Source organism: Myodes glareolus, chromosome 2 (genome assembly GCF_982192425.1).
Source record: "Myodes glareolus chromosome 2, mMyoGla1.1, whole genome shotgun sequence".
Lineage (NCBI taxonomy): Eukaryota > Metazoa > Chordata > Mammalia > Rodentia > Cricetidae > Myodes > Myodes glareolus.
This window is the reverse complement of record NC_142027.1, coordinates 126,383,887-126,398,942: the sequence shown is the minus strand read 5'-3', so window position 1 is coordinate 126,398,942 and position 15,056 is coordinate 126,383,887. Positions and strand designations below refer to the sequence as shown.

Sequence of the window (15,056 nt, the reverse complement as noted above, 5' to 3'; positions counted from 1 at the left end):
GGTCTGACTCGGTGGCACCTTACCCCTCTTGTGCTCTCTCCTCAAGTCCTGGGTATCTCCCCCTTCTCCCTAAAAGAGAGTTCTCACAAACTGTGATCTGGATAAGTAAGCTACCCATCTTTATTCACCCAAGCCTTTTGTGGTTGTTTTCCTTTTTAAAGCTTGTAGACCAAGCTTGCCTCTGCTACGAGGGTGCTAGATTAAAAGCATTTGCTTTGTCTGGGTAGCTGGTTGGTGAAATTTTGTCTTCACTGGCTTGTTTAGGGGCATGGGAGTTAATTAAGAAAAAGGGAAGAAAAAACATAAACACAGCTGGTGTTAAATGCTGGGAGGAAAGAAAGTAGGGCAGTGGAAGAGGACACGGCCTCCTGTGTCTTAGGTGGCTGGTGGGGCCCTTCCTAATAGGCAGGATGAGCAGTTTGCTTGGGACCAAAGGATTTTTTGGGACATGGCACCTCGATGATAGACAGTCTGCAAGGAGGGGACAGCTAGTATACAAGGCCTGCAGTAGAAGGCCAGTGTGGCATCCAAGAGGGGACAGGCCATGGTCACTGAGAACATGGTGACAGAGGGCCAGGCTGAAGCAGCCGAGGCTGAGAAGGTTAGCAGATGCTAGCCTTCACTACCTTCAAAGTAGCATGGATTGTTTAAATACCTTCATTTATTTGCATGTTAGGTGAAACACTTGCCATGGCATGAGTATAGAGGTCAGAAGACAGCTTTTGGGAGTTGCATTCCTCAGGCTTGACAGCAAATGTCTTTACTGACTGGGCCATTTCACCAACCCAGTATCATGGGCATAGCTAGGAAGTCAACAAATGGCTTAAACAGGATAGGATGTGAATTTATGGTACTTTAAAAAAATTTTATATTGAATTATGTGTCTGTGTACGTGAGTGATAGTGCCCACAGAGGCCATGGGCATTAGATCTCCTGGAGCTAGAATTACAGTTGTGAGTCGCCCTAAGTAGATGGTGGGAACCAAATGCTCTTAACTACTGAAGCATCTCTCCAGTCCAGGGTTTATGTTTGTTTTAAAGTGACTTTTGGGGGCTGGAGAGATGGCTCAGTGGTTAAGAGCACTGGCTGCTCTTCCAGAGGTCATGAGTTCAGTTCCCAGCAACTACAAGATCTGGTGCCCTCTTCTGGCATGTGGGCATACATGGAGGCAGAATGTTGTATATATAATAAATAAATTTTAAAAATCTTAAAAAAAATAAAGTGACTTTTGGTGTGTGGCAAATTCACTAAGTGGCAGTAGAAGACTGGCTAGGGCTGGCCAGTGGCCTGGACTGGGAGAGAGGCCCCTTGTCACTGCTAACTGTGCTACTATTCACTGCTCCCAGCTGTACTCTTCTTTTGAGGTTAGTAGTCATGCACCTCTCTGAACTGCATGGCGTTGCTAAACTCTTCAAAAGCAATGAGTTTATTAGGGTTCCTTACAGACTTATAGATGAGCTGTTAATTTATGGGGACGGGAGAGCTCCCACCAGGACTTTCCTTGCAGCTTCAGAGACGGCAACTCTCTTTCCAACTTTCCCTAGGTCTGTGTATACTATAGCCCTTCCCCAAGGCCATATGTAGTTGATGTAGAGATGCATACAGCAGGTGGTAGGGAGTGGCTGAAATTTCAAGTGAGGGTCTCTGATCCTCCCCACTCCTCCATGAGGGATTATAAACTGTTAACATACTCAAGGGATAACCCTTTTGCAAGGGGGTGCAGCTGAAGTCCACAAGAAGGTGGTTTCTTGGTTCAGAGTACAGTCACCCCATCACTGAGGTTATACAGATTTAGTACTCATGTCCTAAACCTGTTCCTCCTACTGCTCACTGGTGCTTTGTCATCTCAGTTTACAGAGCACTGAGTGCAGTAAGAGACTGTTTTACATTAGCTATTGATTTCCTCATAGGGCCAGATGCGTAATGCTTTTGAATGCCAGGCTTAATGAGATCGATTTTTGTCTTGGATGCTTTTACAGAGTTATATTTAGAGTTGTGTAGCATAAATAAATAGAGCATAAGTGTGGGGGTAAAATATTGCAGTAAGAAGTAAATTTTAGGGGACAAAAGGCAATTTAAGTAGAAATGCTAGATGCAGGGGTGGGAGCAGTGAGATAAGGGGAACATAGCTTAAGACAGAAGCAGTAGAGAAAGTGGGGTGTTCCCACAGAGACTGGAGCTGCATGTGAGGGAGGGCCTATGGGGAATGCCTCCCCAGTACTGAGGATGTTGTGGTAACCACTTTCTCCCAGGCAAACATCTTCTCCCAGGCAGCTGTCATTCTAGGACAAGCCATGAATGAGGAAGTGTGTGGTCATTTCAGAGAGATGAATATGTGCAGGAGCAAAACAGTGGAATGTGCTCAGTTGTGGGTGGCAGGGACACTGATGGGCAAGCAGGGAAGGCTTCTGTGAGTTGATTGCTATCTGAGATCTGAATGATGGGATGGAGTCAGCCCTGGGAAATTTAGGTACAGTGTTCCAGCTGAGGTCCATACCAAAGACTATGGTTTCCATAAATAGAGATGTAGAGCTAGGAGGCAGGAGAGTAGCTGGCAGGGTCCCTCATGGTTCTACTTACTTATACAAAGTAAGTGCTTACAGTAGCAGTTCAGAGAAGGGCTATGCCATGGGGACTATAAAAATAGAAACTCCAAAGGTCTCTGGCTAAGGCTACCTGCAAGGGAGTTAGGGGGAAAGTGAGTGATTCAGTCCTTAGGTTACAGTGGTCTGTCCAGAGTGGTACTCTTGAGACAGTACAGAGTTAAGAGGCCAAACCTAGGAAGAGTAGGAAGCAAAGGGTGTGGGAGCGGAGCCGCAGTCTGGGGCTCCCAAGAAAGCCTTCTCTTATCCTCTGTGACCATGTGTGTAGCTGCCCTGGAGCCTGTGGACGGCACCTCTCAGTCTCTGCCATTTGTTGTCAGCCTTACCCTCTGGATCCTGGCTTGGCTTTCTGTGGACTCTAAAGACTTGGCCCATGATACCCTCATTCTTGTTTTCAGGGGTTGCAGCAGCAGGCCAGGCTTGCTGTCTTCGCTGGTGGGATGGATTTCTGAAGCCCTCCATATCTAGGAGACTGGGTTTGCAAGGGGGCATTGGTTAACACAGGCCTCCTGAGATGGAACCAAGTCTTTTAAAGACACATTCTTTAAAGATGGGTGGTGGTGGTGCATATCTTTAATCCCAGCATTTATGCTGGGATTTGGAGGAGAGGCAGGTGGATCTCTGTGAGTTTGAGGCCAGCCTGGTATGTAAGGTGAGTTCCAGGAGACCCAGGACTACACGGAGAAACCCTGTCTAGGAAACAAAACAAAATAACAGCAACCCCCCCCCCACACTTTCTTTTAAACACACACACACATGCACACATAAACCCACACAGGTAACACATGCTGTGGTGTGTGTGTGTGGCAGTCATAGGACAACTTGTAGAAATTGGTTCTTTCCATCTACTATGTGTTTTCTAGAAATTGCGCTCAGGTTATCAGGTATGGCAGCAAGGGCCTTTTCCTCCTAGCTATTTCACTGCCCAGATCTGAGTCATTCAACAGTGAATCCAAGTGGAATGTTCTGTGTTTGAAAACAGAGAAGACAGGAGAAAGGCAAGAAAGAGGGAAGAGAGAAGCCAGGACCTGGGAGCAGTCTCAAATGGCTTCAGAGAGATGCTTCTCTTTGGGAAGTCAGCAAGGGAGAACACAGGGCTTGAATTAGAGAAGAATTGAGGAAGAGAAGCTCCTGGGAAGTGATCCAAGTCTTCAGCAGCGAGAAAAACTAGGAAAGTTTTTGAAAAAAGAAAGAAGGCAGAGACATGATATGCAGATCTGTAATCCTAACACTGAGAGACCAAGGCCAGCTTTGGCTGTATATGAACTTGAGGCCAGCCTGGGCTACATGAGACCTTGTCTCAAAAAAGAAAAGAAAGATTGAGGGAAGGAAAGCAGGCAGGTGGTTTGTTGCGAATCAGATTCACATTGTTGAGGGACCTTGCTGGGGAATAGTCAGTGCTGAGTTAGGGAACTGGCAGGCCAGCCAGGGTGCGCTTGAAGCTTGCTGTGTGTTTTAGCCAGGGTGGCTTGCTACAGGATTGCTCTGCCATGTCCAGGCAACTGGCTCTGTTGGGAAGAGTGGTTAGGTCTTAACAACCAGTTACATTTTCAAACCATGTTAACCTCACAGTTGTCCTCAGTAACAAATCAAGGGCTAGTTGATTTGTTTTCCTCTCTCTCATTTGTACCTTCCAGAAGGCTCATAATTAGTGAGCAACTGCCTATGTAATTCAATATAAGGGTTATATTCAACAATAATTTGCAGAATGTATTAATGTTGGCTGATTTCACTTTGAATATGAACTGCCATGAAAAATGACAGTTCTGAGAGTGAGCTTAGTCCTCCCTGTCTAAAGCAGCTCCTCTGGAGCATGGAAGTGGTTTGCATAGAAAGATGCCTTTGCTCAGATGGCTGGAAAATGCTTTGTAAGCATTCTGGTCACAGAAGTACTCTCAGAAGATATCTGCTAACTGGATGGAAACATCATTTCAGGTTCTCTCTTTTTTCTTTAAATATTAGGTGGAAAATGGGGTATTTATAGCCAGCCCGCTTCAGGAACGCACAATCCTAATGAGAAAAGAGGGTGAATCTGCCAAAAGCATTAATGAGATGCTCCTGAGCAGACTGTCTCGGTACAGAGCTTCCCCATCGGCAACACTGGCGGCCCTGACTGGCTCCACCATCTCCAACACCCTGAAGGAGGATCAAGCAGGTGCGTTTGCCTCTTCCTGACCACCTGCTTATAGCTCCTCAGTGCAGCACACAGAGCTCACCTTCTCTGCATCTCCCCTGCAGTGACCAGTGGGTCTGGGCTGTGGGCAGGGTGTGAGCCCTGTAACAGTTCTGCCTTACCTGTAGTTGTCTCTCCACCATCACTGTCAGGAAAGATTTGTAAATGCAGCTAACCTCATCAAGACACACCTGCAACCTTAGCCCTTAGGAAATTAAGGCAGGGGAGTCATGAGTGGGAGGCCAGCCTGGGTTATGTGAGATCACCTTACTCTACCCCCCAAAAAGAGTATCTGAATTTGAGCTAAAATGAATTTGAGTCTCTGCTTTAATCCTTTCACTGTTTGAAATACTGGGAAGAAAAACTCTTGCAGTTGGTTAGCTGGGCATTGGTGGTGCCCTTAAGAGGCAGAGGCAGGCGAATTTCTGTGCGTTCCAGGCCAGCCTGATTTACAGAGCATGCTAGGATAGCCAGGACTACACAGAGAAACCCTGTCTCAAAAAACCAAAAAAAAAAAAAAAAGTATGAGGCTGTTCAGTAAATACTTCATTGCTCATATTAGACTGTAAGGACAATATCTTGTTGCCAAGGCCTCTGTGGTATCAATGTATTTTGTTAATGCTTGCTTTATCATGGGTTAAAGGAGACGCTTTGCACAAAACAGTTCTTTTTACCTAAGTAAATGTTTTGGGAGTTGCAAGATGGCTCACTGGGTAAAGATATTTGTAGTCAAGGATTATGACCTGAGTTTGGTCCCTGGATCGCACGTAAAATGTGAAAACAGAGAAACGACTCCACAGAATTGTATTCTGACCACCATATGTACACATGTGCACATAGTAAATAAATGTAAAGAAGACATCCAAAAAGTAGGCACTTTCATGACAGGCTTAAATCTTGATCTGTATTTATACCTACTTCCATGCCTACCAAATTCTTTTCAGTATACTTAGTAAATCTGTTTTCTTTGTTTAATGAAAGAAAAAAAAAAGAACAACCTACTTCTCAGCTTTGCAAGCCCTCCACTGTGATTTCATGTAGCCAACACCCGATTCCCTCTCTCTTCCACACTGCCATACCCAGCTGTTATGTGTATGTATTTATTTTATATGATGCATGTTTTGCTTGCATATGTTCCTGTGTACTACACTTGTGTCTTCTGGCCCATGAATGCCAGAAGAGAGTATTGGATCTCCAGGACCTGGAGTTACAGATGTTACAGATTGTTGTAACCTATCAAGAGGATACTAGAATTGAACCTGGATCTTTTGGAAGAGCAACAATGACTCTTAATCGCAGAACCATCTAGACCTCAGAAAGCAATACTATATTTATAATTGTTAGTAGGATGTGACTGCTCATCCCTGTTGTCCTGGTACTTGGGAAAATGAAGCCACCTCAGTTACAGAGAAACCCTGTCTGAAAACCACACACAGAAAAATAAAAACCCCAACAACAAACATTTAGAGATTTTGTGAAAACTGCTCTTTACTCAAAATGTGATTTTTGTACCTTTATATGAGTTTTTGTGTTCATTAACATGCTACTATGTTGAAAATCCACGAGTTCTGGTTCTTATGGGTCTGTGATTAATTGAACATTCACAAAATCTAGCTTTGGAGCTAGAGTGGTAGTTTAGATAGTAAAGTTCATGCAAAGCATGCATGAGGACCTGAATTTGCTCCTATCATTTTTTTTTAAAAAGCTGGTTATAGAGGTACACTCTTTTATTTCCAGGACTATGGATGCAGATTTCTGTGAGTTCAAGGCTAGCTTGTTCTACATAGTTAGTTCCAGGGCAGCCAAGGCAATAAATGAGACCTTGCCTCAAAACAGAAACAACAAGAATAAAGTTGACAACTTAGTTATATCGCCTGAAGTTGACCTCATGTCTCCACATTCATGAATACACATGCTTGACACACACATATGCAAGTATGCATACTACCCCACTCATCAAATAATGAAAGTAGAAATATTTTTTAAAATGTGGAGTTTTATTCTGTAACAAGCTACAACGTATTTTCTGGTAGTGAGCCTGAGAACGCGCTTTGGTGAGCTCATTAAGCTGCAAATTTTCTGCAGTTTTCTACTCATTACATTTTTGTATTTTCACTACCACAGAAATTGTTGTTCTGAATAAAGAATATATTTGTTGAGAGCTTATGTTCTTTTTGAAAAATGGAGCTGTTTGAACCAGAAGTATTCAAAACATCAGAAAGAGTAGATTTCCTTGCTGCTCTTGTAGAGAACTGGAGTTAGGTTCCTAGCACCCACACTGTGTCACTCCATCGCCAGGGGATCCATTGTCTTCTTCTTATCTCTCTGGAAAAATTAAAAGAGTTAAAAAAGAGAAAGAATAGGTTTCATTTTACATATTCTTCTAATCTAAACCCCAGGAATGATTTTCTCTCTGTTGAGACTATGAATAATTAGTTGTGTTTTGTAGCCTGACAACTTCCCAAAGCTCTAGTGTACTTCTTGCTGATGTCATTGATGGTATCTTATGTCAGTGATTCCTCCCCAAAATAGTAAGGAATGTATATATAATGGATACTTTATAAGCCATGCAGATTTAAAATTACTATGTGAGAAATGTTCTGAAGGCCCTGAGTAGCTAGAGGTTTTGGTTGATGTTGTATCCATAGCTGTTTGCAATGAATGTGACATCACAGACTTAGGAAGGTTTTGTTTTAAACTGGGCACTCAGGGACCAGAGTCAAGTGATTGTATGAATTCAGGCCACCCAGTGATACATTGTTTCAAAATGGTTTTCTATAAAATTAAAAACAGTAGGAGCCTAATATGCCTTTAATTCCGTAGGCAGAGGCAGGCAGATCTCTGAGTTCTAGGCCAGCCTGGTCTACAAAGTAATTTCCAGGATGCCAGGACTGTTACACAGAGAAACCCTGTCTGGAAAACAACATAAAACAAAGAAGGAAAGAAAGAAAGAAGGAAAGAGTATCAATTCCCATTTAAATGACAACAGGAATTCTATTTGAGAATAAATAAATAAATAATATATTTATTTGAGAATAAATAAATAAATCTTTGAGATTTATTCCGTGTAGACATTCATTCTTAGATTTTTAGAGTCATAAGGCATACTGGACATTGGTAACACCTTTAGGACAGTATTCCATATGATGGGTGTTTCCCCTACACGTATGGTATGTCTGTTCACTACCACTTGTGTGCCGAGTACCCTCAGAAGCTAAAAGAGGAATTCAGATCCCTTGGAACTAGAATCACAGACAGTTGTGAGCTGCTCCATAGGAGTTGGGAATTGCAGCCTATGTTCATAATCACTGAGCCATCTCCAATTCCCCTCTTTCTAATCATGGCCTAACTTTGTTTCAGTTTGGACTCCTTCATTATATCTAAGTCTATGCAAAATACTTTTACTAAACATTTTCATTCCCCTCTCCAGCAAATACTAGCTGTGGCCTTCCTCTGAAAATGCTGCGGAAGACACCCATGTACACTTGTGGCACATACTTGGTGATGCTGGTCCCACCTCCAGGGGGGTCCGGCAGCTCTGCCACCCGCTCTCTTTTTGGTGGAACCAGTGGCTTGTCATCTTTAAAAAGTAAGTACATTTTATTTGGAATGCTCTTCCTGATGTAGCTTTGTTTTAGTTATTTTTTGTTGCTCTGATAACACACTGTGACAAAAGGCAACTTAAAGAAAAAGAGTTTATTTTGATACTGTTCCAGAGGGATATGGGTCTGTCATAGAAGGGAGGCATGACAGCAGAGCAAGAAGCTGAGAAATCACCTTTTTTTTTTTGAGACAAAATCTCTCTACATAGCCCTGACTATCCCAGGGCTATGTAGATCAGGTTGTTCTTGAACTCACAGAAATCTGCCTGCCTTTGAGTGCTGGGATTGAAGGCATGCACCTCCACTCCCAGTCAGAAATTACATCTTTCTTCACAAGCTTGAAGGAGAGAGAATGATCTTGAAGGTGCGAGGCTTTGCAATCTCAAAGCCTGTCCCCAATGACATATTTCCTCCTGAAGGCTGCACCTCCTCATAACTTCTCCAAACAGCATCACCAGTAGAGCATTGTGTTCAGATTCCTGAGCCAATATGGAATGTTTCTCAAACTACCACGGTCTGTAACTCTGAGATTTAAAGCACTTTTATTTATTGTTGTAAACTTGCTCTGTTATCATTGTTATTCTCTGATGTTACAAAACAATAATGGTCAGTGAGTTACAGACTGAGGATTTGTTTGGTCCTGGGGATGGCACCCAGGGCCTGTGTATGTTCTTACCCCTAAGCTATACCCAGCCCTCAAAATATAACTTTTAAACTTGTTTTATTTTTTCATGTAGGGTCTTTCCATGTAGCCCTATCTGGTCTAGAACTACAGAAGTCCACCTGTCTCTTCCTCTTTATTCTGGGATTAAAGGTCTCTTGGGTTTTTGATCTTCCTAGCATAGCTTTTTCACTTACTGGAATTTATGTCCATTGATTAGAATGGCTCTGTGGATCATTTCCCATGAGGACACAATTGATGCCATGGTTTCATATCAGCCCAGGAAATACTTTCTTTTGTGTCCTGTTCCAGATTGGTCACCATAGTTTCAGCACAAGGAGACATCAGTTCTTCCCTTCAGACCATGGGCTGCTAGGTAGTTGGTCTGAGCTTACCTTTAGGAGCTCCGAGGAGCGACAATGAGAAATGGTCATTTTTGGAAAGAGGGGCCAGGTGTGCATGTTACAGATTGTGGGAGTAGAGGTCATTGTGGAGTTAGCAAGGAGAGAATTCTTGGGGTCTCAAGTTGGAATGGTAAGAAATGGGTATTTTTTGTTTTGTCATGTTTTTTAAGACAAGGTCTCTCTGAGTGTCCCTGGCTGTCCTGGAACTAACTTGGTAGGCCAGGCTGACCTCAAACTCACAGAGATCCTCCTGTCTCTACCTCCTGAGTGCTAAGATCAAAGGTGTGCACCACCATGCCTGGCTGTGAGAAATAAGTGTAATTCATCTATTTGTGCAAGTAGAGCTTCTATGATAGGAAGTACACTGGAGAAGAAAGTTGGGTAAGATTGTTTTGTGGGTTGGAACAGTGTGTAACAAACAAACAAAAAAAAAGAAGACTGGGGGGTATGGTCAAGATCCTGAGTTTCGTCCTCAGGGGCAGGGGAGAAATAGACAGTATAGTTTAGTCTAGAAGTAGTATAGTTACCACTGTTGTGATGGTGGGGTAAGAAAAGAAAAATGTAAGAGGTAAAGTACTGAGATTGTGTTGAGGGGGAAAGGAGCCAGGAATGTTGGAATATACCTGTAAGACCTTAATGTAGTGGTCCTCAACCTTCTAATGCTACAACCCTTTAATGCAGTTTCTCATGTTGTGGTGACATTCCCCCAAACCATAGTTATTTCATTGCTACTTTGTAGCTATAATTTTGCTGCTGTTATGGATGTATCTGATATGCAGGATATTTGATAGGCGACTGACCCCCAAAGGGATCACAACCCACAGGCTGAGAACTACTGCTCTAGTTGTTGGGAGTATCAAGAGCATGGGCTACGTCTGGCAGTGGTGTTGCACACCTTTAATCCTAGCACTCGGGAGGCAAAGACAGGTGGATTTCTGTGAGTTCAAGGCCACCCTGGTTTACAGAGCGAATTCCAGGACAGTCTCCAAAGCTACACAGAGAAACTCTGTCAGGCTGGAGAGATGGCTCAGAGATTAAGATCACTGACTGCTCTTCCAGAGGTCCTGAGTTTAATTCCCAGGAATCACATGGTGGCTCATAACCATCCGTAATGAGATCTGGTGCCCTCTTCTGGAGTGGGTATACATAATAAACAAACAAATAAAAGGAGAGAAAGACTGTATGGGGGGGGCGGAGAGCATGGGCTACATAGTGAGCCAGACTATGAAGGCAGAAAAACACAACAAATACACATAAAAAAGAATGTAAGTAGATAAATATAGGCAAGATGCTGCAGGAACCTGTAGTTCCAGTACAGGGGAAGTTGAAGTAGGAAATAAGGAGTTTAAGTCTAGCCTGGACATCATGGTAAAACTCTGTACATACACAAAACAGTTGTTGGTGTGTTTGTGATGTCAGCAATAGCAACTAACATGTATGTGCTTGACATTTTAACTTACCCCTCTGCATGGCAGCTATGAGGTAGGTTTCCTGTCCTAGTCAGGGTCTATTGCTGTGATGAAACAACATGACCAAAGCAAGCTGCGGAGGAAAGGGTTTATTACCATACATTGCCACATCTCTGAAGGAAGTCAGGGCAGGAACTCAAACAGGGCAGGAACATGGAGGCAGAGGCCACGGAGAGGTGCTGCTTACTAGCTTTCCTCTCTTGCCTTGTTCAGCTTCCTTTCTTATAGAATGTTGCTTTCATTGGTTAATGAATAAAGAACTGGCTTGGCCTATAGCATGGGAGGAAGAAGGCAGAGTCAGAGAGAAGCTGTGGAGCCACCAGAGACAGATGCTGGGAATTTTAGCTGGTAAGCCGCTGTCACGTGGCGATAAACATATTAATAGAAATGGGTTAAATTAAGATGTAAGAGCTAGCCAATAAGAAGCTAGTGCTAATGGACCAAGCAGTGTTTTAAATAATAGTTTCTGTGTGATTATTTCAGGTCTAAGCTAGCCGGGTGGCCAGGAACCAAACAAAAGGCCTCCTCTCTCCTCCAACAATAGAACCCAGGACCACTTGGGCTGTGCCCTTCCCCACCAATCACTAATTAATAAAATGCTCTATAGACTGACCTATATCCTGATCTTCTGGAGATATTTTCTCAGTTGAGGTTCCCTTATCTTGAGTGGCTTAAGCGTGTGTTAAGTTGACATAAAGCTATCCAGCACAGCAGCTTATATGATCTCTGTTTTGCAAGTGAAGAGCTTGAGAGGCTAATGACTTTACTGTGCCATCCAGATGCGGTAGAGCCGAATCCAAACCTAGACACCAAAAGCCCTTCCTTTTCACTGCTCCACTCTCCTGTGTTGAGGGAAAAGGCCAAGTGTCTGAGTCACAATGAGAGCTGGGGAGAACAGCCTCATACCAGCGCTTATAAGACCCAACTGAAACGTTTCTTAACACGCTGCCATCCTGGGATTTGAGTCTTTCTGTCCCTTTTCCATTTTCTCTTTTGATCCTTTAAAGTAGAAAAACACCTTCATATCAACGTTGCTGTTTTAAATTTACTTTCAAAAATATTATGAAGATGCTTGGTCAACATTGTTTCCAGGGATCTTCTGTGTTTATTGTCTATCTTTGTTGTTTTGTTATTATCTATTGGTAGATAATAACAAAAAAAGGAATTTTCAGAAGAAGTCTGGTTAGGAGCCTAAAATGGAAATTTTAAAGAGTGTTTTCAGGATCATTAAAGAGCTGTCTGTTTCCACAGTCCTGGCCTCCAGTTTGGTATATAACATTTCAGATGGCCAATTCACAAGTCGTGCGGATCTCATAGATGCTGCTGGAAGCTCACTGGGGCGTGGTGCCCTTGTACCAGGACTGGGTAAGACACAAATACACCTGTTTCCTTGGAAGATTCATCTTGAGTGATTATTTCAAGAGCATTTCAAGTGCTCCTGTCAATTCTCTATGGCATTCCACTTTCCTTAAGAGAGATACATGTTAATACTCTTTAATTCAGGGCCTTAGTGTGGAAGCTGCCACGTGTCAGATTCTCAGATGAACTGCCATTGATGCTCACATTATGTTGTAAGATGTTGCCCATCACAGTCTCCAGGGTTTATGCCATACAGAGGTTTATTCTGCTGAAGAATACACATTGGAAAATGGATCCAATTCCATACATTGGACTTGCTCTTTGTCCTGGCTACTAGGGGTACATACAGAAGTTTGGGACTCTCCAGAGCTTTTTATTGTGTGTTGGTGTTATGTCATAGCTACATGTTGGAGCGACATCTGTTGGGGTCTAGCCTCAACGGGTTCATATGTTCATATTAGGCAGAATAAACAGAGATACAAAAGAAGTACAGACACATAAGATAGTACCAGGAGGGCAATCCAGTGAATCCTAAAGGCCTGTGTTTATTTACAAGGAAAAAAGTGATTACCATCTCACCAAGTAACTATAACCTAGGTCAAGATATCTTTGGTAGTAGCTACACCATAAATCAAATCTCTTGTCAATAACCTTGAAGAAGCAAGAATAAGCTTAAACTCTCTGACCTTTAGTCAAGGTGGAATGGATTCACTTCTGTGTACTCAACAGTGTTACCCGTTCCTGGTGTCCTGAATTTTTCATGGAAGTCATCCAAATCCTTTTTGGAAGTAGTTCATAAGAACCTGTTGCTACAAACCATGTATTTTATGACTTGTTCCTTCTCACATAGGAACTGAGCAAAACTGCAAATTCAATTTAAGCTTTTTTTCTCAGTTCCAATTTAGTGTGTTGTTACATAGTTCTTTGGGAGTAGAGCTGTGTCTGTCAGCATTGGGGGAAATTCTCACCCTTTGTTCTTTGGCAATTCCATGGGGGAATATATGTACAGATGTGGTGGCACAGCCTCTGAGTGAACTGTGTTGTTTGCAGGTGCCTGTTATGATACTGTGAACAACATGCTGTGGACCTGCTCAAATGATTATATCGATCAGTGGTGCAATCCTGGGAACCAGGCCTTTCATTATGTGTGCCAGAGACTGGGGGTCAGCCATATCATCACCGAGCCCAAAGGTGAGCAGCACTGTCAGCTCCCAAATATAACAAACTAGAGTGGCAGCATTAGGTGGGAATGTGGGCTAGCAACAGATTGTATCTACAGCTTTCTTCTTGGAACTTACAAACTAAAACCCACTGTTGTCCACGACGGGAACGACTGTCTGTTGGGAAGGAGAAAGCATGTAAATCATGTAAATCAAAAAACATGTAAATGTGGAGGCCTTGAAGAACTTGTAGGTTTCTAAAAGGAAAATCTCTATGTCCCTTCCAAAATCTAAATGTAGATATAAAATTTGATTATTGGTGCTGAGGAGGAGCCCATGTAATCTCAGCACATAGAAGGCTCAGGTAGGAGGACTGCTGTGCATTCTAGGCTAGCCTGGGCTACAGAGTGAGTTCCAGTTCAAACTGGGCGTGACTAAGATCCTGCCTCAAAGTAAAATCCAAAACACAACATTGATTATTGGTTCTTGGACTGAAATTCTATGCTCTATTAATGTTTTATACTGACAATGGTTTAGTTATACCCAAATTTATATTATCTTTCTTAGTATTGATTGTTTGTTTGTTTGTTTCTTTTTGAGACAGGGTCTCTACAGAGCCTGGCTGTCCTTGAACTAACTCATTGTGTAGACCAGGTTGATCTCAAACTCTCAGAGATCCACCTGCCCCTGCCTCTTGAGTGCTAGATTTAAAGGTGTGTGCCTCCATGCCCAGCAATATTGACATCATTGAGATCAGCTATCTTGCTACAGCAGAGAGATAAACTCAGCAAATACTCTCTTTGTAAAGTATCATTAAAACAGACATTATCTACAACAGCAAACCCATCTTTATCCATATTTTGGAAACTGGTTAACACAATTACTATATTAAAAAGAACAACAGCACTCAAGGAGGCAGAGGTAGTCAGATTGTTGTGAGTTCAAGACCAGCCTGCTCTACAAAGGACAGCCAGGACTGCATATTAAACTCTTTTCTCAAAAAGCCAAGCAACAACAGCCAGGTGGTGGGGGCACGCAAATTTAATTCCAGCACTTGGGGAGGCAGAGGCAGGGGGCTCTTGAATTTAAGGCCAGCCTGGACTGTAGAGTGAGTTCCAGGACCCTGTTTTGAAAAGCCAAAACCAAACCAAACCCAAATAAACAAATAAAAAACAAACAAAACCAAACAACAATAACCACTACCATACTACCCTCAACATTTTGGGTAAAAACAGTGGAAGCCTGTGGCACTTTTAGCTGATTATGCCAGAGCTAGGCCCACTGTGGAAATCAACAGCTTTTCTTCCTGAGGACTGACAGGATTTGGAGCTGAGCTTCTTTCCCAGCAGCAGCAGCAGCAGCAGTAGCAGTATTTCCTTTGGTGCCAAAGAGAGACCAGGGGCTCAACAGCAAAGTAGATGGAGATTGAATGAATCTTGGGGCCTCCATAGGGTGTCTGAAAGGATCCCTGCTATATGTTCATGTCTGGGTAAATGTAAAGCGAATACATCGTCAGAAGGACAGACAGGAGTTACTTATCAGGGTAGAGTTTATAAGTGCCCAGCGTGGGTGCCTCTTTGCAAGTAGACCCTATAGAATCAAGCATTAGTAGCTCAGCATATTGG

General features: G+C 42.9%; 1 protein-coding gene across 11 annotated transcripts in view; it reads left to right on the top strand.

Moving 5' to 3' along the window:
• Hectd4 (HECT domain E3 ubiquitin protein ligase 4) overlaps window positions 1–15,056 on the top strand; it is a 175,434-nt gene that overhangs the window by 58,870 nt on the left and 101,508 nt on the right. For all 11 annotated transcript variants that reach the window (XM_048447438.3, XM_048447441.3, XM_048447445.3 and 8 more), the window contains exons 8-11: window positions 4,566–4,758; window positions 8,207–8,365; window positions 12,164–12,277; window positions 13,322–13,462. In XM_048447438.3, coding sequence (XP_048303395.1) covers window positions 4,566–4,758; window positions 8,207–8,365; window positions 12,164–12,277; window positions 13,322–13,462 — 607 coding nt within the window. The remainder of the gene's footprint in view (window positions 1–4,565; window positions 4,759–8,206; window positions 8,366–12,163; window positions 12,278–13,321; window positions 13,463–15,056) is intronic.